The 27,464-nt window shown below is 37.9% G+C and overlaps 1 protein-coding gene and 1 long non-coding RNA gene across 3 annotated transcripts; both read left to right on the forward strand.

The window, feature by feature from the left end:
* The first annotated feature begins 12,007 nt into the window (after positions 1–12,007).
* LOC107319153 (dipeptidase 2-like) lies at positions 12,008–21,316 on the forward strand. 2 transcript variants are annotated; one of them, XM_032447011.1, is made up of 11 exons: positions 12,008–12,168; positions 12,864–12,990; positions 13,474–13,603; positions 13,927–14,068; positions 14,899–14,968; positions 15,454–15,630; positions 16,070–16,157; positions 16,803–16,878; positions 18,385–18,520; positions 19,608–19,739; positions 20,410–21,316. In XM_032447011.1, exons 1-11 carry the CDS (start codon positions 12,038–12,040, stop codon positions 20,434–20,436), a joined length of 1,236 nt encoding a protein of 411 aa, XP_032302902.1. In that variant the 5' UTR covers positions 12,008–12,037; the 3' UTR covers positions 20,437–21,316. The 2 variants fall into 2 exon arrangements, with proteins under 2 accessions (XP_032302902.1, XP_032302901.1); XM_032447010.1 differs by having other exon boundaries at positions 19,608–21,316.
* Positions 21,317–22,869: 1,553 nt separating this feature from the next.
* Positions 22,870–27,114, forward strand: LOC116653956. The gene is made up of 4 exons (XR_004308624.1): positions 22,870–23,370; positions 25,045–25,118; positions 25,936–26,035; positions 26,486–27,114. It is a non-coding gene; the product is annotated as an uncharacterized LOC116653956 (long non-coding RNA).
* Positions 27,115–27,464: the final 350 nt, after the last annotated feature.

Raw genomic sequence — 27,464 nt, forward strand, 5'->3', positions numbered from 1 at the left:
ATTCTACAATCTGCAAGGAACAGGTGGGAAGTTAATATCATTTCTTTCACTGACCAGGCTGTAAATTTGTTTCCCCAGGTTAAGTAATTGTATGTAAAATTCGACTTGATTTTTTTTCTTGTAGTTATTAAAATAACGGCTGATTTAATAGAAGATATTTAGAATTATAAACATTTTTTTTTGGGGGGGGGGAGGCTGAAGTCCTTCAGTGCTATAGCTGCACTGATCTCATGATATACTGACCTTCCCAATGGTGTCAATCTTGTGAATTCCAGGTTTCTGTCATTCATTTTATTGGGCTGTGAGATGGAGCTGAAGCATACTGTCAGTTTGCTTCTCTATAGATTTATGGAACAGGCTCAGATTGAAAACCAAAATAAACCAAATAAACCAACCCTATTTTATTTTTCCCTGACTTGAGGGTACTGCTGAATGGTTTCCTATTCTTCATTTCACAACTTGTCCAGATTATTCACTAGAAATGACTTAGTTGTATTTTATGTAAGTAACTTATCTATTTTGCAGGTATATTTGTGCACGGATTATGCTATGGATCTCAGCATTTCTTCTCTGAGGGTAGTAAGGATAGAAAGTATCTCTAAAAATCTCATAGGTGAGCCCTTAGGACATTCAGGCCACAGAACTAAATAGTCTGCGTGCTTACTGCCCAGCTTGCTTAGATGCAATCACTGAGTGCATGCACTGTATTTCAGAATAAAGACAAACTACTGCTTGGATACTGTAGGCTGTGTGAACATATTTCCCTGTAGTGGTGAGGAGACAATTCCAGCGCAACAGAATATTCTCCATTATATAAGAAAAAACAAATCAGGTATTCAGAAACTCATGGAGCAGATAGATAAATAATAAAAGTTAACTTTTACATTATTTGGCTACCTAAAGGAGTAATAATGTACACACTGATCTGTAGATGTACTTGGTCACCTCCAAACAGTTAAGACTGTGTCTGTAGAAAGCTTCAAAACTATTCAGAGCTTTGCCACTCCTCATCCTTGAAGAGCTGTTTTATGACTTGTAAAGTCAGTCTCCAAGGTAGAAAATGATTCTTGTAATAAACAGATCACACTCAACCTGATGCAGATCAAGGGAGCAGAAACATTTTGTCCAATCTTCCTCTAAGCAGCCTGCCATATAGTTACTAAAACAACTGATAATAATCTTTTCTCCAAGCTCTTTTATCTCTTGAGGTGCTCTTTCTTATTGTATGCTTAGACAAAGATTTTCTTTCTGAATGCTAAAACCTACAATATGCTGAAGGAAGGAAATATACATCATGATAAAAAGCTGAAGATTCTCAGTAGCCCTTGCATGCTGCACACACTGTATTAAAATACCTTATCTGCTGTTTTTTCTTTGTTTAAAGCTCAACTAATGCATATTCAGTCATTTGTAATTAAATATTCTGTAAAGGTACAAAGGGGAATTTTTTTATATAAGTTCCACGTTGCTGCATTATGTATGGAGAATTGGTAATCACAGCCTGACCCTCTGATTAATCAGCTGAGGCAAGTGTTGGGTCAGCTGTGGGAGCACAGGTGAGAGTAATTTAGCTGTGCTCCTGGAAGGTGTGGAGCTTGACTCCACCTCCTCCAGACCTCATTTAAGGTCTGACCACCACTAAGGCAGCATCTCTTGGAGATTGCTCTCTGGTGGAGATTGCCTCAGCATTTCCCAGTTAAGGCATCCATATTGGTGAATTTTCCCCCATAAATAACCTTCTGAATACCTGCCATTGTCTTTGTTACCATCTTTGTAATATTTCACCTTACACATTAGTATGTAAACAATCATGTTATTCACCAGTAGGTTGGAATTACATACACCTGAATTCTTCTCTCTATGTTTTAGGTGATCTAGGCAACATTAAGAATAATTTCTCAAAAATCAGATTGACATTAAGCTATTTGAAATTTTCTAACTACCTCAGTGTATGACCCTGTAACCCACGATCTGATTTTAACATTTAACTTCAGTTTATCTACACTAAGTAGATCTGAACTCTGGGTACATTTTTTCTGTAGTTGCTGGTGAGTGCTGACAAAAATATACCCACGCTGAAAAGCAAACTAGGCAGATAAACTGCTCAGCTACTGTTGATTTATTGCCTGAAGCCTTCAGTAATTCTTCCTTTTTGGTCAAGAATCAGTAAGGGTATTTCTCAAATGCTTGAGGCTGTGATGATGCTCAAAATATTCATGGAAAACTTTTGCTATGCTGATGATTTAGATGAGAAATGAAATTAGCGTTCCAGTAAAAAATAAATAAAAAATCAGCTTTAGCAGCTGCTTGGCAGACAAAGCACCATGAGCTCTACTCTTTAGGCAATGGGAACTTGAAAACTGCAACAATTCATAATTCAGACAGTGACTTTTCTCTTTTTAGGGAGCATCACAGATACACAGTTCAGTATAACCTTTAATATAGAGATAATTGGCTCTCTGTAAATTGAAGCACATGATGCCTTCAACCTTGCTCTGAGCACTTCAGTAACCTCTTTTGAAACAGTTGTCTTGAGTAAATACTGATGAATTCAATGTCTCCTTAGCTTACATAGTGATGGGAATGAGAAGGCAAGTCTAACTAAACACACACTCCTTTGTGTGCTGGCAAATCCTTCATGTCACTCTTTCATGGCTTCCTTGCTGGACAGATATGTGGAAGATATTTACAGTCAGTAGTAAGTTAGTTTTGTCTCACATAGAGTTTACAATAAAAGTCAGACTACTTCATTTGAACAGTCAAAAGCAGCATAATTTTTGATGAGGTGCATAGATTTGTTTAGCTAAGCTCGTTATATGTTTATTACCAAGCAAGTGACTCACAGATTATGATCTTGGCTTTAAAAGAAATCATATTAGAATAAAGATACAGAAAGAGGAAATATTGTGCATATTCTGTTGGCAGATATATGCTAAACTAGACCAGAAGTACCAAAATCACAATAACCTTTGAAACAGGATGCTTTACTGATACCTATTGCTTTTTCAGTAGAGAATAATAAATGTGTCCTGGCTTGTGTCATCAGATTCAAGATGATGTGCCTCTTCCTGTGTGCTCCTGTGGTTTTGTACACAGCATTGTCACAAACTGAGCATGGTCAAAGTGATGTGGGTGATGTCTCACATTCCATCCTTATACAGAAGTAAAGATACCTTGATTTGGGTTTTCTTATGTGATTATATATGATTCTGTGCAAAGTGCAATCAAACCCCAGTGCAGAGTGTGAGGAACTGTTCTAGCATTGTGAACGCTAGAAGGAGAAATTCACCATAGACAAGTGATGCTTTCCCTGTTAAATACCAAATTTACTGGGTTTTAGATGAAGAAAAGTAAGAAGTTAATAAAATTCCAATGTAGTTTATGATTTTAAAGAATAGATTCTTCTGTGAATTTCCTCAGATAGCTTCCCATGGTGATAACTCAAGCTATTGTCAGTTCATGAACCTGTTTTTCATGTGTATGTATTTACTTGTCTTACCTGGTTATCTGTCAGTTTAGATCACTTGCTTCATCTATCTCCTAACATCCTCTTTCTGTAACAAGATAGATACACTGTCAACTAGCCAGCCCTGGAGCATGACAAAAATTCTCCAGTGTTTGTCCTGAGATTCTGGCTGTGCAAATAACACTTTTATTTAGTCGCTCCTGACTGCACCACTAAGTGTTGTTTATTACAAAAAGAGAAATGTAAGTGTCCATGCTGTGTTTTAATGTCATCTTAGCAAATAGGTTTCCATGGCAATTTTATCTCATTGCTGCAAGGAAGCTCTTTTTCCAGTAGAACCAAGGAAATTTCCTAATCTACAGCCTTATTGATACTACTGACACTGTCCTCAATTAGAAAAACCTATTCTTAAGTGTCACAACATCGTGTATAAATGATAAAGTGTCTCAGAAATAGTGACTCTCAAGAGGGCAAATTTTCTGATCTAATAAAGGGGCCCTAACACAAATTTGCTAAGAAACCTCAAAGCACTACTTTGAATATATATACATGTATATGTGTTTTCTTTTTTACATACAGCTATGAATGTTTAAGACTGTGTTTATGCCTTGCATCAGATTACATTCAAAGCATCCTACACATACTTCAGTGAAAGCACAGTAGGAATTTACTTTTAACAGGTGTTTGTGGTATTTGTAGTTGTACTGTAGTATAATGAGTTACAGCAATCTTAGTTAGACCTTCTGTGGCCCTACTCTAATTTAGCTTACTTGCTCTCCTTTGTCCTGCAACTCCTGTGCTTAGCTAAGTAGTGTGGTAGATAAGTAGGTCATAGAAATGGCACACAGTCTTGACAGCCACCGATCGGTCCTTAGCTCAAACATCTGATTATATTTCCATTGGGAAGCGCCTGCCACCTTGTGGCAAGGACTTCTTTTCTTCTAAACGCGCTGAGCTAATACATGTAAAGCTCAGACGTACAGCTAAAGAAACAAAGCAAGCAGGAGACTAGTGGCTGCACTTGGTTTGCTTTAGTAATTGGATAATGAATCATACATATTAGTAGCATTTTTAAAATGAGAATTTAAATGAGTGGCTAAGTTTGTCGTGTTTTTTCCCTTCAGCTGCTTGTTTCATCTTTATAATACACTGTGAAAACTAATTCTGTTGAATTACAGTATTTACATAGGAGAACCTCCAACAGTTTTGGCTTCTGTACAAAACAGTGCTGAAAGTCATTGATGAATATCAAAGTACACATTTATGTCCATCCTGTATGGCATCTGATCTCGTTGCTCTGCTTGCTTTCAGCTATGGGAAACATTCAGCTATAGCTTTCCTCTCTTGTAACTACAAAGCTTTGTGTGCTTCATGAAGCCTTTTCTCTTTTCCAAGCATGAGAAAATAAAACCAGCCTTTGTGGTTGAAAAAAAAAAGACAACACACAAACATTCATCTTTGTGCTCCTCCCTTGTTCTTTTGCACTTGGCAATAATTGCCAAATGCTGTGGTTCCATGCATAACCAGATGGCATAATTTAACTGTTTTCATTGACGATAGTTGAACTGGGGTCATGAAACTGTAACAGCTTCAGCCATTCACAAAACCAAGACAGAGGGACATGGGGGTAAAAAAGTAAAAACAACTTTACTGTTGTAGCTCATAACCCATTTGGTTCTTAAGCTTAGATGAATTTTTTTTCTTGTGAGATTTTTAACTGAGAAATATATCGCAACGATGCTGATTTCAACAGATTAGAACAACCAGTGAACTTCCCCCACTCTGAGTACAAACTCATTCCACTGGGATCAGTAGAAGAAACAGCTGGAATTTCATTTGCAATAGTTAAAAGTGCCAATGTTGCTATTTTTAAATGTGAACAGAAATCTTAATACGTAGAATTTCCTGTTCCCAACATGTTTTAGCATTTTCTGTTTAAAATATTGATGTCTGTGTTGAAGAGCTGTCAAGGTGACATTCTAGGAGATTATGATCTTTACTTGGAAGACACCATGTTCAAGTACTTGGTAAGCAGCATTTTTAATGTTAAGTTGGTGTGGCTCATCTTTAAGCCATTATGCAATGGTGAAGCTCAAAAGATGATTCATACACAGATTCCGTACCATATGCTTAGATTGTTAGCATGCAAGAAAGATGTTGCTGTGAGCTAGTAGAGTACAAGTATTCTAGAGAAACCCAAGTTCATTTTAAATTGGCTGCTGCCATAGCCATCTGCAGATGCAACAAACAAACAAAACCCCCAAGCCCCTGCTTTCTGAGCAGTATTAATCTGTAGTTTCATCTATGCGGGTAGTAAAAATGCTAGAACTTTGAGCTCTCCAGCACTAGTGAAACTGCTCTGTTTGGAACAAGCCTTTCTATTGTGAAAAATGGCTCCAACACATTATGATCTCCCTTTGTGTCTTGACAGCAGCTGGTATGAGTGTAAGTGCTGCAGTTAGTTTACAGCTTCTCAGCTTGCTCCAAAATGTATCTGAGATGGATAGAACATGATATAAACATAGGGATAACTATTATCAGAAACAGCTGTGTAACTACATTCTGGGCAATAATGATAGCTCTCTCTATTAAGAGAACAGTCCTGCCAGATGGACTCTGCAGGAAAGACATAGATCCCAAGTGCTACGTTTTAAGAACTATTAAAAACAAACAGCCATTAAGGCTCATCCAGATAGACAAAAATCTGACTGTGGGCCAAAGAAGTTGGTTCATAGCAGCCTTAAAAATCTATTCATCTTTTGAAACTATGGAGTTGAACAATTAAAAGTTAGAGCAGGAGCTTAGTGGCTAAGAAAAAGTTGTTCTGAACAAGGGGTTGTTGTTAAGCATGATTTTCCTGGAGGCATGTGGAAATAGTTTTAGGTAGAAATCATTTCAGAGATTAAACTTGGCTTTGCTAGGAGGGAAAATTGAGAAGATAGGGGGGAAAACTGCAGGCAATGATAGTTATGTGATACTAATTAATTTGTAAGAAGGGGATGAGAACTAATAATGAAACTTGAGGTAGAACTAGAGCATGAGTAAGAAAATGAATATGAGCCTGTTGTATTAATCTGTTATTTGCTGCTCTAGATTACATTTGGAAGAGGGTTTCCTGACAGATGTATACAAATGGATCTGGCCTAGATCAGGCTTCAGATAAAGCAGCAGTTATTTCATAAAAAAAATATTTGTTTCATTTAGTGTGCTTTAGTCCACTCGAGTTGATGGTAAAAGTTTAAGTGAAGCCCATCAAATTAACATCCTAAGTAATGGAGAGGTTTTTTGTTTCTGTTTAAATTTCCAAATACTGAGAATGAGTGGACTGATGAAACACGTATGTTCCAGTCAAGACGTGCCTTGTGCAACAGCCTGGTGAATGTTTTGAGACTCATTTATTTGCAGTGCAGCTAGAACCAGAATTATGATGACATTTCTGTAGAAAGCATGAAGTAGAATGAAAATGATTATTAGCAAACTATATTTCTTGTGGAACTCTAGGATCTTGTTTTTGCACATATCTCTTTGTGCGTTTCCAAACTGACAGCTCCAATAAAGGGAATAGAAAGTCCTTGTAGGTTCAGAGGGAGAATTATAATTGAAAAGATCATCTGTAACTTGTGAGTATTTTAACTTTTATACAGTAGCACTTCAAGTCCTGATTAAAACCTGGTAAGCACAGTATCAAGATCTAGATATAGTACATATAGCAAAATTAGGTCATCTGTAAAGTGCATACCTGCGCCTGTTTTTCCTACAGATTCAGTTATGAGACTCTTCTCAAAGCACATCAGCAAGAGGAAGAGTTGCAACCATCACAGTTTGCATAAGAGGAGATTCAAGTGGGTTTAAGGAAAAAATATCACATTGGGAAAGTTGTATGATCTTCTTCCTGAAGGAATCAAAAACTTGGCAGGACAAGTGAGCAACCTGATCTAACACTGAAATTATCTTAGCAGGGGTCAGGGGGCTGGACTAGATGATGAGATCCCTTTCAAACAAAATCAGTCTGTGATGGAAGGCACCTGTGTCTAAAACAACATAAACAGAGTGGTATTAAATGTATCATTTTCTTTCATGAACGGATACATGATGGACTGCACAAGAAGTCTGCCACAAGAGGAAGCACTGGAGCAAGCACTGTACAGCGTGTGGCTTGTGTAAGTGGGCGGTATCTGAGCTGGAAACTTTCTCACAGACCTCATTTCTGTGCAAGGGGCAATCCCCAGGCGCCCGTTGAGCGAGAAGCCTGTGATGTGTGAGCTAAAGAAATAGAGGACGTTACTTGCTTGCTGTCCTGATGCCAGGAGGATCTGGTTCCAGACTTTAGCAATTGCATCCAACAGAGAGAAACGTGGATTACGACTCTGCTACATTTTCCTAAGAAGGTAACCTGCTCAGAGGAGCCTTTAGATAAGCAAGAAAAAACTATAAATCTCATGTCAACTTCCACTTCTCAACTCTGCTCAGTCAGCATGGAAAAAAGGCTGTAAAGCTTTTGTACTTTATGATACATGCTCTTCAAGTATGGGTGCTTTGTATATTATGTTCTTAATATAGTCTGGTGCTTGCGATAGTCCTTCAGTTTTCGAGAAGTTGTTACTGAATAATGATACAAGTGAGTGTCCTCTTTACCTAAATAGTCTTAAAGGTAAATCAGTATTACTGTCAAAAAACAAAGAGTATTTTATGTAGGCTGTATCAGCATGAAACATAGAAGATGCTGTTACTGTATGTTCTTGAGGTATAATGACTCGAGACTAATGTTAAGTAGGAAATTCTCATAGCATTTTTGAACAGATACATAGAATGGGGATTTGGTAATGTATAAATGATTACCATTAGTAGTTGAACAACTTGAAGAACATACAGGTACATTTCATGCTTAAAAGTATTCCTGAAATTCACTGTGGACATAATGCTGTTGGAAAAAGAGTAAGCATTTGGATCGAAATCTATAGCGTGTAACAGATTTATGTAGCATCTGAACAATGTTACTGAATGAAGGAGGTCTGCTACTTTCTCATTAGAAATTTTGAACCAAAAAATGTCCTTTTTCAGTCATTTTGTCAGGATCTGGTAGAATTCTAGAGAAAGGGATTGCAGGTAACAAAGTCAGTAACAAAGTCAGTCTATATGAAAGCTTAAACATGTGCTTTTTCCAGGTCTATAGAAATACTGTTCTGTCAGAGCTTTGGAGGTTTTACAATGTATATATATTTCTGATATGTGTTTATAGAAGAAAAACAACTTCTCAAGGGCATTCTGCAAGAATGACTACATTTCCAGTAACTGCTGTTCCCCAGAATCTTTCTCTTGCATGTCACAATCAGAAAAAAACAGAACTGTGTGTTCTCTTTTAGATTTGAACTATGTGGGCAAGTACAAATAGATAAAACATTTGTGGTGTGTTTGAGAACACTCTCTCTTTAAAAACTATCAATTATTTGAGAGTTTGTATTTGAGTGTGGGGATAAACTTCACTATGGTACAAGTACTGCAGTAGGCATCCTTGTGCGGCTGAAGGAAAGTTCATTACTTCTTACGAGAGCAGTATGCTCATTATGGTAAAACTCGGTTGTTAATGCTCATTAATGGTCATCTTCATGTCCTTTGTGTGTGTATCTTTCTGCTTTGTGCTATTTTTGAATGGTTGATGAAGACATTTGAAAAATATGAGAAATGTTTCAGAACTTGGTAAAACCCTAGAAAAAAAAAAAAGATTGTTGGGAAAGGTTGGGAGGGGACATGGCTTTGCATTAGCATGGAGAGGAACACAGGAGCAGTGAAACTTTTTAAAGAAGAATAGAAGCATGTGGCAAGGGGCCCAAATGGGGTGACTGGGAAGAAGGGAAGAATCCCTTTCAGGTGCAGAGTCTTCTGCCTGTATCTTTGGAATCTATTGCAGCCCATACAGATGGGAGTGCTGTTGCAGAGGGGAACCCTGAAGAGTTATTGGCTCAAGTACATGTTGTTCTGAGGGTTCTGGTTTGCAGTCTAGGAAAGAAACATTGCTGCATCTGAGCAAGAGGAGACTATATTAAGAAAGAAGCCAGCCTACTCCCTCTGGGGAACTCCCTCCCAACACTGGGGTCAGAACTCTTAAACTGGAGGAAGTATTGCCTGATAATGTGCTGTGACACAGTGTTATAGAAGCAGTTGGCAGGCTGTTCTGGTTTGTTCTGTACTTACACCATAAAGCTTACAAGTTTTGATGTCAGAAGAATTTCAGTAATTTAGGACTACTAAGAGAAAATAGTTCTCATCTGTAGTCACAGGATGATAAAATGCATTTGTACAGTTCCCATTTATTTAAAAATTACTGGATTCGGTAACCTGAATGTGTCAGAAAGTCTTAGAAACTGTGGTCCGGGGAAAAAACAACAACAGTAAAGTAGAATTTGGAAACCTAACAGGAAAGAAATTCAGTAGTTGTCCTTTTTGAGGGAAGTTCTGAGGGAATTGTTCTAAAGGACAAAGCCATCAATCTCCTATACTTCAGTTGCAAATACTGCCACCTTCTTGAACTCCCAGCTTAGCTGGACTGTGTCGGGATGAACTTTCTTCAGACAATATTACTACCTCAAACTGTGAGCTTTATTTTATTGCACTTTTTATACTTGATTGAGCACAAAAATTCAGCAAACCCAAGTATTGATGCCAAGGATGTCAGGAAGTGTTTTAATAAAAATTAAGATGAAAAGTCCGAACATCAAATGAGATGAAAGGAAGTATCATTCCTCGCTGAGATTTGCTGCACTTAAATAGCAGCTGTTCATTGCATTTTCTGCACTGGGGTCTGTCCTGCCTTTTGAAAAGAAGAGAGACAATACAGTGCTTGCCTATATTGTTGAAGATGGTAAATGACAGAAGTTTCTACATGCTTTCCTTTTTCTTACTGTGAAGAGTTCAGTTGAAATGCATCTGTTTCAAAAGAGCAACATCCTCTCCTCTCTTGTCATATCCTCATATGGCAGATGTGGGCAGCGTCCTCGGCACGGCTGTGTTGTTCTAGACAAGGGAACACTCAGTGTTTGTCAGCATTTGTGTTTTATTGATAGCAAGCTGTGGAGAGCTCAGAGAATGTAATGCAATGGTAAAAGCTAACTACAGTAGAGCTTCACTTCGCAGGTGTTTGCAAAGACTGCGCCTGTTGCAGCTCTTCAGGAACTCATTTAGTTTTTTCTGGGCTTTGAAATGGCAGCTTTTCTAAGCTTGGTGCTCCAAAATTGTTATGCCTACACTGTGTGCAGAAGAATGATGGGGTTGGAATGCAATTTTGCTGAGGTAATTGATGAAGATGTTGAACATGACCAGTATTCAGTTTCTCTGAGTAAAATTAAAACTGAAATCTGCTGATTCAGATCTGATATATCACAGTGGTTACCAATGGCAATTCAAATATTTTTTCTTCCAAAAACAATATTTAAAAAAAAAAAAAAGAAAAAAGAAAAGAAAAAAGATAAAACAACATGAGAAAATGACTCTTCCAGTAACTTTTTGCTGTGTACAAGCATAAGATGTGGCAATGAATAAAAGTAGATGTGGAGGAGCAATTCACTTGGCTGCTTTGCAGACCATCTGCACACTGTTGTGTTTATTCACCTGTCCTAGATTTTCTTTTCTAGACTGATTCAGGACCGATTCTAAACTTACTTCTCCATACTTAATAAAATAAGAGGCACTACTTTTGAAGGAGTTGTTGTATACTGCACTGTTCTGTCACCTGCAATAAACAATGTATGAGAGTGACGTGGAAGTGCATGTGGAAGTTCTGTGGCATCTGACATTGAAGTGCATATGAAGCAAAAGTGAGGAACTGAATCCTTCTGCACAGGAAAGATGTCACCACAGATGTTCACTGATGCTTACAGAATGTTTATGGAGACCAACCAGTGGATGTGAGCACAGAGAGGCAGTGCGTGCTGCGTGACAGCAGTGACACTGGGTCACCTCCACTGGTGCAGGTTTTTATGAGCATGACATGCTGGCTCTTGTTTGTCACTGGTGAATATGCAGAGCTGATGGTGGTCATCATCCACAAATGATATATTGATTGCTCTTGAGGTTATCATACATGTTTTCTCATTTTTCTCAAAAAATATATCCGCATCATTTCAGAGTCTGTTTTCCCCAGTAATGGGAACAAACCAGTTGATGTTACTCTAACAGAGAAAACGGTCTCGTTGTGATATTTTGGGAGCTGCTTTGGGGAAATGGGACTCTGGAGTCTGTCAGGCTCACTATCAGTTCTGAATGAGGAGATGGTTCCCTTCAGCCATCAGCTGTGGCAGCAGCAATGTTTATGGAGCAGTTATAGGTGCAGAAGTGTAATAGCCATGGATTTAAAATTCTTTTGGAGAATGTAGCTATCTTACTATTCCTGTTTCTGCCTTCCACTCTCTTCATTGTTGTTTCTTTCTTCTTACAGAACCAACTGCAGCCTTTACCAGAAAGAGGATGTTTTGGCTCTGCTTATACTATTAAATCTGTGTCTACCGACTGGAAATTTTCCTGTTTAATTGCGGTCAGCAAATACTGTGGTATCTCTTCGCTTTAACAAACTTGAAAATGAAGCAAAATCTAACAACGTTGTTGCTATGGCTGTTGATGTTCCTCTTTGATACTGTGCCATTCATCTGTGAGAAATCAATGAGAGAGAGAGCTATCAGTCTGATGCAAGATACACGTTTAATTGATGGGTATATAAACATCTTCAATTAAACTCTCAATGAATCTTCATAAGTGAGGAGGAGATGCTAAAATGTGTTAGGATGAGTAGGGATGCAGACTATTCCTAGCACATAATAGTTAGTTATTGTTGAGATTTATCAGCTGGACAGAATTCCAATTCAGAGGGTAGTTAAGAATGTTTTGCCCTAAATGCATGTGGTGAGATTTCAGTGCTGAATTATTGTTTCCCTTTACACAATGTCTTTGTCTCCTTCCCATAATTTAATGACATCTTTGGTAACAACGACCTCTTTACAGAGCTAGAAGGCAGGTATGGTAGTTTGAAAGGGTATCCTTGCAACTTGAAGGAATGATGTCTATGGTGTGTTTTAACCAGAGAACAGAAGCACTGATTATCCTGTAAGGACCATGGTGGATGATTTTAGTTCTTCCATTCTTTCAGAAATAGTAGGGAGAAAAATGCATACAAAAGCATAACAGCAGTAAAAGTGAGGAAAGCATAAGACTTTCTTGCTGTCCTGACTAGAAGGAGCTTTAAGAAATAAAGATGCTTTGCAGAGAAAGAACACTCCTAGTATCTATTACAGCCAGGATTATTGGGAGTTGTTGGTCTGAAAAACTAAGAAGAATTGAAGAAATTACATTTGGATTAGAAGAAGAACAATTTATTTCCACCACATGCCCTACTTGTTTTCTATTCTAGCCACAATGACTTTGTACTGCGTCTGAGAATATTTTACCAAAATAGAATCAGTAAAGTCAACTTAAGAGAAATCAACAAGACCCACACAAATCTTCTGAAACTTAAGGCTGGTTATGTGGGAGCTCAGGTACGTACAGTCATGGCAGTGAGACTGCCTAAGAACATGTTTTTACACTTGTCTCGTTCCCTTCCCAATCACAGAGGTATTACTGGCTCTGGTTCTGGTACTTTCTGTTCTAAGAGAAGAGATAAAATGATTCTGAAAAGCAACAGGCACTTTTCTGTGTCATTTGTATTGCAAATGTTTGTGTTCATAATCCAGCTACACTTAATCAAAAGAGCAGCAATTGCTTTCTGGTAAATGAAGTATAGTGAGCTTACATCCAATTTTCTGCATGTATTGTGGAGTTGTTGAGTAAGCTGGGAGAGCAGAATTGTGTTTGGAATAGATGACTCAAGATTTCTTTGGAGGGGAAAAATTATAATGGCAACTCCCTTGTAAACTGTAAGAAATCACTTTGATCTCTGCTTGTGAACTCCACTATTAGCAATCTGTACCTTCCAAGTTGGAACACAGATTATCTAGTTTACTTGTCAATGTCTCTTTCAGTTTTGGTCAGTGTATGTTCTTTGCAGCGCTCAGAACAAGGATGCTGTACGTCTGACCTTAGAGCAAATTGATGTTGTCAAGAGGATGTGTAACAGCTATGAAGAGCTTGAACTTGTGACAACTTCCCAAGGTGATACTCTCTCTTGTTACAGGGTGTTTTTTTTAGTTTTGTTTTGTTTCTTGTTTTTTAATTACATTTCCAAAGGGACGTGCAGAAAAGAAAAAACTGCAAGCAGGCAAGTTAGCTATCCTTCAGTTTTAAAGTAACTTCAGTTTTTCTATTGAACTACAATATCTGACTGTGCAAAGTCCTGGCCCGCTGCAGTCATAAGATAATTTTCCATATAAATATACCCTGAAATAAAGCCCCTGTCCTAAAGAAATATCAATAACCATTTTTTTCTCAATAGAGTATGAAATTGCTTTGGAACTGTCTTACTTTGATGTTTCCAGGTATTTCTGACAGTAGGAAGATTGCATGTTTGATTGGAATAGAAGGTGGTCACTCTATTGACAGCAGTTTGGCAACACTGAGGATGTATTATGACCTAGGTGTTCGTTACATGACTTTGACACATTCCTGCAATACTCCTTGGTAACTAATGTGTATGTGTTTGTGTAACTGTATCATGCAGTGTGGAGGCAATTCCGGGAGGGGAAAAATGTGAATTCAAATAAAGTCTGCCTGTGTCATACTCAGTCCAAACTAAGTCAAGGATGACAGAGCTGGGATCACCTGCCCTGTAGCAAGTGGGTGACCAAAGGATCTGTCGTGTGGTGCTTCCTGCACTGACCATTTAGAAATTTCTAATCTTTGTTAGCAACATAAAAATGGGAAAGTTGCCTTCCACTTGGTTTTATTAGTAGGTTGCATAGGTCAAAACAGACAAAAATAACAGAAAAAAATAAGATGCAGATAATGTGGCTTAAAGATAGTAAATGCTTTCTAAGAACTTGACAGTCAGAAGCCTTTCACACCATCCTCTCAGAAATACAGGTCCCATATGCAGCTATGGAAATGGTTACGCAGTTCCTCTCTCAGAGCACCTACTTTTTGTTGCACTGACAGACTTCATTTGAAGTGACTAAAGCAAAAGAGAACTGTCTGCAGAGAGGTCTGAAACGCTGGCTGTATGGCTGACAGGGAGCTGACATTTCAGTTCACCCTTGGTTTCTGATAAAGGTTTGTTTAATTAGAAAAATTTGGACTAGTGTCTCTTTGCTTGTCATTGCTTCACAAATATGCAACAGACCTGAACCATAGATGTACAGAACACTATATGAACAAGATACTTTTTTGCAGCTCATTATCCCTCAATTTGGCTGTGTGATATGAGTTTATTGTGTATAACATATGGCAATTCAATTATTGATACTGTAGTCAGGAGAATGATATGTCTCTCCTCTCTCACTCTTCTTTTGAAGGTCTGAGTCTTCATCTAAAGGAATACACAACTTTTATCCTAATGTTACTGGTTTGACTGCATTTGGCCAAGTAAGGGTTTCTTTTTGAATGATACTCTAAGCAATCTCTCACACAGCTAACAACTTCTGATGTTTTTAAGAACATCTTATCATTAAAAACCTGATTTCTGTAAGTTCTTGCTATTTAGGAGTGATTAGGATTCAGTAAAGATAACTTCCTTGTGATGAACAAATTAGATTTCATACTAATGACTGTTTCAACACAGTTCTGATGTGTGAAATAGAAAGTAGAAGTAGCGAGATGCGAATAACAATTAAAAATATATGTATTTTGCATTGATTAAGCTTTCAAAGGTTCAAGCATGTGGTGGTATTCTAGTTAATTATGAGTGAATAAATAACTGGTGACTTAATGTGTAAAACAGAAGCCCATGAAGTTGCAGTATGCTTATAACTAGCTGACAGTTGCAGGATTTATCTGGTTACATACATCATCTAAATAGTTTCCTTTAAGGAAACAGAATACTGATGCTGTTGTCTGTAAATCTGTTCTAGGAAGTGGTAAAGGAAATGAATCGTCTGGGTATGCTGATAGATTTATCTCATACTTCATATTCCACAGCAAAAACTGCACTACGTATCTCAAAAGCACCAGTAATTTTCAGCCATTCTTCTGCATTTTCTGTTTGTAATCACTCCAGAAATGTTCCTGATGATATCCTCCAGAATCTGGTAAGTGCTTAAAAAAACCACAAAAACTAAAACAATGGGGGGAGATGCTGATGTTTGGCTTATCTGAGGCAAGTTTATACATGCAAATCACCCCCTCATCTATGGAACTGGACTGAAGCAGACCCCAGAGTAGCAAGTTACACCTTCACTTCTGAGGTATCTTCTTTGGGTTGGTTTTGTCTTTGATTATAGGAATAAAGTGGTTGCAAATTCTTTGAAATTCTGGTTGAGTTTGTTTGAATTCACCAGGCTTTGGTGATTCAGGCCATATGAGGATGTAATGGGCAGAAAGGCAAAGCCTTGTGTTGCCTTCTGATCTTTGATGTATACTGTTGTTATGCTCACTGGTGGATGGATAGAAAAGGTTCTGCACAGGATGCCTGTGAGGTTTGTAGGACACACGTGTGGACACTCATCACCAGTCTCTTCTTTCTTTCAGAAAAAGAACAAGGGAATTATTATGGTGACATTCAATGCAGATGTACTGGCCTGTGGCAGGAAAGTTGTTAATGTTTCTACCCTAGCAGGTTTGAAGTGAATATATTGTGATTTTTGTGGGTGGCTTCTAAGAATTTCTTGCCATCTGGGTCATTTTTCAGACTGTGTAAATGGTATTGTTTGTTTATTTCCTTCCCCACACTATCCCAGCTCCAAGTCTTTTTGGAGCTAATATTCATTTAAACAGTAGCAAGAGGAACTGAAACTCCTACATAAAGCCAAAAGAAATGAGTTTACTCCTACATTAATCCAAAAGTAATTGTTACTTGCTGGGAAATACCTTAAACCTTTTTACTTCAGAGTGCAAAACATTGGTATGTAATGGGTAATGAAAAATCTGTTGGCATATTTGAGCTTTCTGTTGGGAATTAATGTGCTAACAGTGTCTTTTTCCTTGTTTACACCTCACTGGTTTAGATGTTATTTTGAAGACTGCTATCGGATGCACTTTGTAACGTATAATACCCAGATGAGCACCAGAAAACATTCTGAGTACATCATCTGTGTTATTAAAATTAAACCCGTATTATCAGGATGTCTTTTGAGTTATTTTTGAAACTAATTTTACTATGAATATATGTTGAAGGACAGTAACCTGGTGCCAGTATGTCTGAAGTGAATTATTTCTTCCTGGGTTATGCTTAGAAGTTGTTTTCTTTGTTATTTTCTTTCAGATCATTTTGACCACATAAAGAGAATTGCAGGTTCAGAATCGATAGGAATTGGTGGTGACTACGACGGAGTGGAACGGTTGGTAAAATTATAAATACATTGACATTTGCTTGTTAAATTGTAACAATTTTGATCCTTTTTGGGGAAAAAGAAGGTAGACTAAAAGAGTTTTAGCATATAGTCTTGTGATGAGTGCTAAAACAAGTTTCATAAAAAAGGGGCACAAATATTACATTCATGGAGTTCCCTAAATGTGGAAACTAGCCCTAATGTACTGTGAGCTATGCAAATGTTTGTGCATACAGAAATGATGATGGAGGGTGGCCTTCTCTAGACCAGTGATGAATTACAGAAAATATGCTGCAAACAAGTTACTCCAGGACTGCTGCAAAACTCCTCTCTGCTCTTACTTTCTGGGGGGAAAAGCCTAAAGTGCCTTAGGGCTGTGTAACCTATTTCTTGCCTTGATCAGCTAATCACCTATCCTTGGCATGTGCTTAAGGAAAGCAGAACATGGTGAACAGCCTAAAAGATAACCTTCTCTGTTCACTCATGGGCAAGTGTTACATTACAGCGCAGAAATTAAGAGCAGACTGGGTGGCATTTGCTTGTATAACCTTATTGTTTTTTTTCTTAGTGGGGTCAGACACACTTGAATGTGAAAATCATGCTAAGACTCAAGTCCGTAAAGCAGGATGGATGTAAAAGCAGTGCGTCAGCTAACATGAGAGTTAGCCAAACATAGGTCTGAAAGTATAATCTCCATAATGAAAATGCAGCTAACAACAACAACAACAAAAGACACATTTTATTGCATAGATTTTCACAAAGGCCATCAGTTTAATTGATGGTTACCATCACTTCTCCACAGGAAAGAGAGGTAACAGGAAATAGTTATCTCAAAACAGTCCAAGACTCTTGGAAATACAAGTTAGCTGTTCAATGCAGTTTTTGCAGCTACTTATTCCTTTTTGTTTCTAGAAGAATTAGCACAAGACATATGTCAGTTTTGCTGGTTGTAATTCCTTCAGTGGAGTGTTCTGAATAGCTTTCTTTTCACCGCCCAAACTGCTGAGTTCAAAGCAATATTATTCTAATTGTATTTTGTTTGGAAAAATGGCTATGTAAATAACGGAGTACACCAAAACTGCCTGCAACTCCTTAGCACATCATATGTTTGTGAGTACTCTTTTTTCTCAGTTATTTAAATGGATTATACAAACTCCACCGGTGATATAGATGTTTCCTCTTACTCTCAAGGCCAGATATAGGAGGGTCAATATCTACACGAATTTTTTGTTTTTCTTTAATAACTCTATACATTAGTGCATGTTAATTCCAGAATATGTAGTTTAGTTCTAATGAGATCCTCTATGCAGAAAAGAGTCTTGCATGGTGTCTCACTCCAGCTTTGGGTTATGTCAGTTGGATTCTTCGTTTTTCTGACATCTCAGAGGAGGAAGTGGGTATAAAAAAGCTCATTCTGAAAGTGAATACACGCAAAAGACTACTTAAAAAAAGAAATATTTTGGTACACTTTTAAGTGATCTGCGTTGAATGTTCTTGTGTGGCTCTTGCCAACAGTTTCCCTGAGGGACTGGAAGATGTTTCGAAATACCCTTCTTTGATTGAGGAACTTCTTAGAAGAGGGTGGAATGAAATGGAACTAAAAGGGGTCTTAAAGGAGAACTTCCTCCGTGTCTTCAGGGAAGTGGAAAATGTAAGATTAAAAAATAAACTGAATTCTGATTCCTACTAACGGGAAGAGAGACACTGCTGATGTATTGCTTTTTGTTCCATGCTTGATGAGAGAGTCATGATGAAGCATAAGCACTTAATGTAATAATTCCAAACACCAGGAAAGAAACCAAGATGTCAAGAGAGCATTAGCAGAATAAAGGAAAGTGAGAGAGACTGGATGGAACTCTGAGGGTTTTTTTCTCTCCAGAGTGGTCTGGACAAGTAAACATAACTGACTTCTAAACACATTTAGGAGAAGCTGATGATTTTCCTGTCGCGTAGACCTTGTTCTTACCTGTGTTTGTTGATGCAGTATGGAACACTGACTCCTGAAAATCAATTAAGTTCTCATCCTAGGATCAGGCTCCTGTCTAAATGGCTCTTGTCATGACAAGGTCACTAACAGACAGTAAACATAAAATTAGGTCACAGCAAACTTGAGGTATAAATGTCAGGAAGTAGCTAAGAAGGGTGAGGGAGAAGTGGCAAGAAAAGAGACAGTATGAAAATAGTAAGAATCCCCTAAGTGATAATGTTTGAAAAGGCCTGGGTTGCAAATTGCAAGCTACCTACCTATTCTTGTTTTTCTTTACAGAATTAAAAAGTAGGTATTACACACAAAACCTTATAGACAATGTATTTTTTTCCCATTTACCTTTTTGAGGTATGTTAAGTGTGAAGTCTGTGAGATTTACTGATCATCTTCCTTCTGAATTAGACACCTTTGAAATTCTGTCCCGTGGATATGAGCTGACTTCAGGGAGGAATGCTTATGAGTTTGTTTACTTAAGGCCTTCCAATTAATGCATTCATATGTAGTGGAAGCCAAGGTGAAGAACAGACAGAAGTGTGACTATATCTACAATGAATTTGTAACTATTACTGGGAAATATTTCATTGGAATGCACATACGAGGATAATGATGTTGCTTTACTTGATTTAAGATATGTTTTTGCAATACAATTTGAGTTATTTCACTTGAAATAGCACTGAATTTGCCAGCTATGTTAAGACTTCTGCTATTGTGTCAGTCTGGCTTTCAAGGGCAATCTTTTAAATTTTTCTAGGTGCGGAATATTAGTAGAGCAATGGATGCAGGTGAGAGTGAAATCCCTCATGAAGAAGTACAAAATTCCTGTCGCCTAGACCTACGTAATATTCGGATTCAACCTGACAGGTCTTCTGGATTTCCTTCTATGGTACAGTCATTTAGTCTAACACTTGTATTTGTACCATATTTAATCCTGCATTATTAATTGTAATATCTGTGGATTCCAGGGAGAATGGAGAAAACTGTAATGCCGCTAGTTACCTTTTGAGGGGTGAGCTGTTAATATAGAGCTTGGCTGGAATATTTAATATGGTTTCCATACTTTCACCTGCACACTTGAAAATTAGTGTGGATTTTAAATGGTGTGGCAAAACTATTTAGAATTAGAAGTGAGAAATTCTACCACCCAGATCAAACCAGGATCAACTTTGTAAATAAAAAATAGTTATGCTTAATGATAAGTCATCTAACACATGGAGTGTGATTTTGGTACACATGTTGTGGCATTTGATGTAATACCAAGGTCTAGAATTAGCCTTACCACACAGGCTTTAGTAGATGGGATTAAGACATTGAGACATCTGTGCCAGGATTTTGTCAGTTACTTCTTTTTATATGGTACAGTTGTCATCATTGCTCAGAGAAGACACTGCCACCCCAGCGGGTGTAGAAGAGTGGTTGTGTGTGTTTTTTGGGTTTTGCTTTTGTTTTAGACGACAAACTGGATGATGTGGATACTTGAATTCAGTTTTCATACCTACAAGTAGCTTTAGGGGAACCATTATGCAGTATTAAACTCATTTTTTAATCCTGACCAGGATAATGGGCAGCTGAAGAGTTACTGAAGGGATGAGGTAGGTATCTCATATTCATATGTTAGCAAAATGAAGGAATAGATGTTCAGGTTGCGTTGTAGATACTCTTGTATCTCTTGCTGTGAAACAGCAAGTCAGTTTTTCTCTAGAATAACTTGAGACTGCTCATGCCATCCATTTCTGCATATGTGTACCAGTAGTGTTCCTGGAGGAAGACAGTTCCTGCTGTTGCTTCAAAATGTAGCTTAATTAGCTCTTCTGATAGGGTGGTCTCATTGATAAGTATATTCTGAATGTATTAGAGACACTTAAAGAATTCTTTGCAAGTCATGTTGAATATTTTAGTGCATACAAGCCAAGTTTTTAAGAGCAGTTTCTTAACAAATACTGAGACTATTTATGGATACACGGTGGAGAGTTTCAGCACAAGTTTTGTCTTCTCAATATGATTTAACTGGTATCACAAACTGTTTTTAAAGCATGTGATACTGATCAAATGATGAATGCAATAATGCAGATGTTTACTACTCATCCTTACTTCTGCTAATAGCTTTGGAAGCTACTGGAAAACTGCCATCCATGGTCTCTTTTCACAAAAATAGTACTGTGGTAGTAAGTTCATTGCATATTTGAGATGTAAGATGCCTTTTTATTTCTGTGTTGTCACTTCCCTGCCTAATTTGTACTTTTTTCCCCCAATACTTTAGCATGGATTCAAAATGCATTTCTCTTCTTGAAGGTGCAGATAATTGTATCACTCTCATTTCACCATGCGATAGATAATTGTGGTTTATTTCCTTGTTTTATCTGTAGTGTATTGCACTTATTTTCTGACTTTGGAGTAAAGTTTAATTTGTAACCTTGTGGAAAAAAAGTATGAAATTAAATAAAATATTTTTTAAAAATGTTAGATGTTGTTGTAATCTCACAAAACAGTGTAAAGTTCAAAACCATATGAAACCCTGAAATAACTGTGCAACTTTGCTGCAGGAGGAAGGCTGCAGTATAGTGAAGCTCCTGAGTTCTATTCTGTGTTGGAAGCTAGTTCCTCCATGGTAGACAGAAGAAAGTCAGGTAGATTTAAGCCTGCAGGCTCCTGGAGGTAGGTAGTTAGCTTCATCTTCATTCAAATGCAGCCTAACATGGAGAGAAGTTTGAGCAGATACTTATGAAAAGGAAAGGCGGGTGACACAACATTGTTGTAGCAAGTACTTGATGACAGTGTTTCCAGCAGCAGATCACTTGGTCAGGCTACGTGGAACTGCATCAAGGTAGGATAACCTCTACTTTACCACATACAGATGTAGAAGTTCCCCTTTTCATTGCTCCTTACAAAGTTATCTGAGAAAACTTCAGATAAATTGCTTGCATGAGACTAACATCAAAGCGAAAAATCAGTGAGCAAGAAGTGGAATCTTATGCACCTTGTAATGATTATGCAGATGGTACCTAGCTTATCTAGTAGATGCAGTTACTTTCTTAAACAATCAAAATCACACAATCCTGGACTAAAACATGTTAGAAAAGCATCTAATTAGAATTACATTTAAAAAGTGAGATAATGTCAAGGTACAACTGTGACTGCTGTCATTAAAATTATAGTGACCCTTCAGTCGGAGTGCTAGTGTCCCCAGCCCACTGTCATCAGGCTGTAAAAGCATTGTCACAACTATGCATTATCAACAGGTCAAACATATAATGATTGAAATCTGATTTTTGTCTCCCAATAGTTAGGATGATTAATCCAGAAACTGAATGCCTTTGCCCTGAATCAATTAGTAAGAACAATTTGCACTGGTAATTTGAAATGGATAATAGTTAAACTGAGATTCTGTTACAGCTGGTGGTAGCAGAGAAGTATCAGATATAATTAAGGTAGCAACTTTGTAAAAGGCTTTATGGAAGCTAAATGGCAGAACTCAAGTCATGATTTAACCCTTCTAAATAATGGATTGTGGAAGTGTGAATTTTGAAAACAGTTTTTCTATTTCTGTAAGTACCGTAATTTATGTACTGTGGGGTACTTTCGGTTGATACTGTAAATCGAAGCTGAACTTCAAGACATCTTTTAAAAGTGTAAGCTTTCTGATTGTAAGCAATTCTGACTGTTATGTGTAGCAGAAATGCTAAGTCATGGCCTGAAGAAGTGATTAAGCACCCTGTGGGAAGGGAGGGCCAGCCCAGAGAAGCTCAGGTGCACACAATGCACCCTAGTGATGAGAAGGGGTTGAGCCAGGATCCACCCCTATTTTTATGAACACCTCCAGGTACAGTAACTCCACTGCCTCCCTGGGCACCCTGTTCCAATAACTCATCACTCTTTCAGAGAATAAATTTTTCCTAATATTGAACCTGGTCCTCCTCTGGTGCAACATTAAAAGGCCATTACTTCTCATCCTATTGCTGTTACCTGGAAAAAGAGGCTGACCTCCACCTTGCTACAACCTTCTTTCAGGTAATTATCCTGACAGCTTACTTACAAGCCTGACATCTACAATGAACATACTGTGATGGAGGGTGGAAGAACCTAAATTCTCTTACTAGCCTTTGTATTTATTTATGATTATGTAATTGGTATCAGAGAAAAACAAAAGTCCATAGAAAAAGGAAAGTATTTTCTTAAGTGTCAAGATCTTGGGTGACTAAGATAAAACCTTAGTTACCTGATCTCTAGTATTGCCAGATGAGCTGTTCACACAGTGTTTGAGTTTCTCAAACTGCAAAGGTGACAACTCTTTCCCCATGTGTGTTGTTTGAGAAATAGCTGCAATTTATGATTTCTTTTTTCATTCAGAGCAAAAGCAGTGCACAACTTCTGTGCACCATATTCCTGTGACCTTAGAGGAGATATTAGACATGGATCAACTGTTCCTGTCATGGGCAGAGCCAACAAACTGTAAAAAACACTATGTAATGGGAGTTCAGCATTTAACCTACCAGAAACATTGCTGCTTCTAATCTCAAGTGAGAGATCGCCTCGTTTTGCTTTGTTTCTGTTGATCTGTAAACTTTGCTGTGATGATTCATTCCCTTATGGGTGGGTGTTTTGCTCTGACGGCCTTTCTCTGTATCTCGCCTCGGTATTTCCATCAAATGTTTCTTTCACCTGTGAAGTCAGCAGTTTTACAATGGAAGAAAGGCATGACACCTGGCAAGCAGGACCTCAGGTTTCTCTGAGTTTTACTGAGAAACAAAATAGATTTTAAAGCAGTTAATATTAAAACTGAAGCTAATATGAATTCTGTCAGACAAATGAAACGAAAGTTTATTCTCTGAGTCATTCATTAAAATAAATAGATCATGGCAAACCTTAATGCTGAAAATGCAACCAAACTAAAAATTGTTATCTTAAAAAAAGAGAGAAAAATGAAAGAATAAAAGAAAGGGCAACAAACCATGGAATATTTTTTTAGCATCTTAATCCTCCCCTGGAAATTACTGCAATATTTAACAATTTGAGTGGAGAGAAGTTTGGTGTAGTTTGTCTTATTTTAAAGCACCAAAACTGAGTTTGAAGGGAAAAAGAAAAATATGTAGGCTTAGTTATATTTTTTTCCACTGCCTAAAGACGAGTTTAATATGTGCTTATAGAAAATGTCTATTTCATGCACCAAATAGAGTTATGAGTAACTTTGAAAGTGGGGAAGGAGGAAGTTCCCTGAAGTAAACAAATTCTGATGATAAGTGGCACCATAGTGTCCTCTTGTGGTCTTTTAATGTGTAAGCCATGACATTTTCTATGAGAGAAATAGCAAAGATGTTCCCTTGCAGATAATGTTCCAGCCCTTGTACAAATATAACTTGACCTTTTTTGCCTTACTTTTCCCCTGAAACATCTTATGGAGATCTGTACTTTGCACCTCCCATGAACTCTTATTACTCTCTCCCCAGTTCTTGATGCACAGATGCACATGTCATCCTCACCAACAGACCTTTTTTTTTTTTGCTGACTGTTTATCGTTAAATAGAAGCCAACATTTGTCAGTGAGAAACCTTTGCAACCAGGTTACCCATTTCCGTCCTGCTTTGTTCATAAAGCTGGTTTGATCCTCGGATGTGGAGAAGCAGGAATGTGCTGAAAATGGAAACTGACTGTGATCAAATCCTAGCTATGAATTTGCAGGATTTCTGCCAAGCCTTGTGTTCAGTGAAGCTGCACCTTGGCTGTGGCATGTTTTGTCAATGACAGTTTTTCTGATGGTCAGCATTGCACTACTTGTCACCCACATTACATTTGGATCCCCTGCAATAACCCTTCAAATTCCTTAGAGTGAACACCATTATAGCCCAAGTAGAATAATTCTAGCTTGTAATACAGCTGAAGTTGTGGTATTTAAATATTCGTATTTGTGCATTGGGTTTAAAACTTTCAAGTATTTATTCCTTCCAGGAAGTAGTGGAGATAAAAGCCACCTCCAAACACAGTCTCTGATTGCTGGGGGTTCTTATCTATAAATAGCAAATCTCTTTCATTGTTATGTTTTGTTATTTGTTTCTTGTTAATATTGCACACTGCAAGTCACAACAATACTCTGGGGCTCATATGAAGAGGCATTTGATGTACTACATCACCTGGTGAAGGTTGAGTCAGGATGAGGTAACTTTACTATAATAGTAATTATGTTCACTTTTCCCTAGGATGACCACAGGCAAATCATGCCAGAAGCCATATATTGTCATCTGTTGGGGATGGGAAAGAATACCTTGCGCTTGTAAGTCAACAGTTAGTGTGGTGTGCAGCTGCTATCTCATACTGTGCAGTAAAAGCCAAGCTGTTTGTTTTGGTTTTTAATACTTGAGTGGTGTTACCTGTAATATGAAGTGTTCAAGGCAAACTTGACCTTGCTTGCTTGCCTGGATGACTTGTACCAGGATCTTTAGCAGTTTAGTGAACTGTTCTTCCAGAAGACACAGTTTCTCACACAACCTTTTTCTTTGAGTTGAATTAGAGGTAAAACTGACCAATAAATGCTACAGTATTCTAGATCAGCTTGTTTCTTTTCAGTTTTGTATTGATATTAAGCAACTTGGAAGCTTGTGGTGGCTTTCTGGAAGTCAAGGCCAGTATTAACAGTCACTTAGCTTGAAATTTCACTTCTATTACTACCCATATGCTAAAAAGTTGATAAAGGCAGGCAGCTCCCTATCTGTAAGTATTGGTAGTCTACAAATCAGTAAGAAGTCATCATCTTCAGGCAAAAGAAATATTTTTTGTTTCAACACACTTGAGTAGTTTCCTCAGGCCAAATTCTCTCCTAAAACAATTGGATACAGTTTCCATTCCAGAGAGGGGAGTTGTCGAGCTTATCCAGATAGACAGTCTTCTTTTCTTTTCCCTAATGGCATACAATTTAAGTGCCTCCTGTTAATGATGCTTACCCATTCTGTAGTGGCCTTGATACAGTTTTGGTACCTAAACCAAGACAGCTCCTTGCCACACAATTCTTCTTCCTGAATAAGAATGACTGCAAAAATGTTAACTTTTTAAAATTCTTATAACCTCCATCTTTTCTTTTTTTCCCCCCTTAGGACAGCTTACTTAGACCAGATGCTTTTACTTAAGAGTTTTATAAAGTCAAAAACAGGAATGAAGGGACAGAAGACTAAGCATAAACTAAGTTACTTAATGGTAAGTTCTCATCTTGCCCTTCTACATAAAATTCTTTGTCTCCTGTCAATTAATCATTAATTTTCCTGTTTTCTTGGTGAACTCTAGACTCTTACACTTGCCAGCTGTAATGAAATACAACTCAACCTTAAGAGGTTAAACAGAAAATGCTACCTGCTGGTCATTTCTTCTGTATTTCCTTGGGGGAAAATACATTGCTGGAGATAACTCAGTGGGTGGAGTAGCACACTAGAATGCTTCCAGCCTGTCAGTACTAATACTTCGAAAATCCAAAGAAATGCTTTCTAAATTACCCATCCACGGAGGCTGTCAGTAAATTTCACAGACTTCAGTGTGATCATATACGAAAGTGGGCTAATGTTAGGGCTACTGGGAAACAGAAGTGATCTCACTCTAGAGCATTGAGGTATGGTGAGTTCTAAATGGAAGCTGGTTTTGTTTCTCTCCCAGATATTCTGAGGCTGTTACTGAGATACACATGAAGATACACTGTTGTCTTTCTTAACGGAGCAAAATGGCACAAGTGAAATGCAGTGAATATGAAAACACAAGGAGTTTTAGAAGTCTTTCCACTTGTCTGATCAGTGCTGGGAGGTGTAATTGTTCTGGCTTTCCCCAGAGGTGGCCTATGGACAAGTTTGTGTTAAGTGAACTGAGAGACCTGTAACCCCTTGGCTGCAGCCACTCCACAGCATGGATTCTGACTGTTTATTTCAAAAACCCACCTAATTAGGAGTAGACATCACTTGTGAACAAAGCATTTTCCCTCTTGCTTGTCTCTCCTCTGCTCATAACAGGTTTTTATTTCTCCAAGTGACAGAGGGGCTGCTTAGTCAAAAAGGCAGAACAAATTCACAAAGCTAGAGATAAGATCTTCTTGGTACAAGGAGTGTTGACAGTGTCTTCTCTCTGTCTCTATTCTGGGGTTTCTATCCTTTCATAGGTAGACTCTTACATTGAACTAACTTAGAGTAGTGTTGGATTGACTTGTTGCTGATTTATTAAGATGTATTTTTAATCGACAATCCGCAGAGCTACTTTGAGTTGACGCTCTGTAGTAAAACACACATAGCAAAACACACAAATGGTTCTGTAAAGCTTTCTCCTCTGATGGCTGCATAATATATTAAATAGGGATCCTTTTACTGTCTAAAGTAGCTTTCAAAAGCAGACAATAAATAGCATTAGCAACTATTAATTGATCTTTAAACCCCATGTGAGGGTTACAGTATATGAAACAGGCCGAGGTGCCTCTAAGGTACAGGCAGAATTGAGTTCTGCTGTCTCTGTGACAAGAAGCCCCTCCTGAGCAGAGGGGCCGAGTTCATCTGCCCTGGTATTCTGCTGCCTTAGCAACTGTGTGCTTTGCATAGGGCTGGGGCTGTAGTTAGCGTTCACACCTCCCAAGTGGCTGATTTTACTCCGCAGT

This window comes from Coturnix japonica, chromosome 11 (genome assembly GCF_001577835.2).
Source record: "Coturnix japonica isolate 7356 chromosome 11, Coturnix japonica 2.1, whole genome shotgun sequence".
NCBI lineage: Eukaryota > Metazoa > Chordata > Aves > Galliformes > Phasianidae > Coturnix > Coturnix japonica.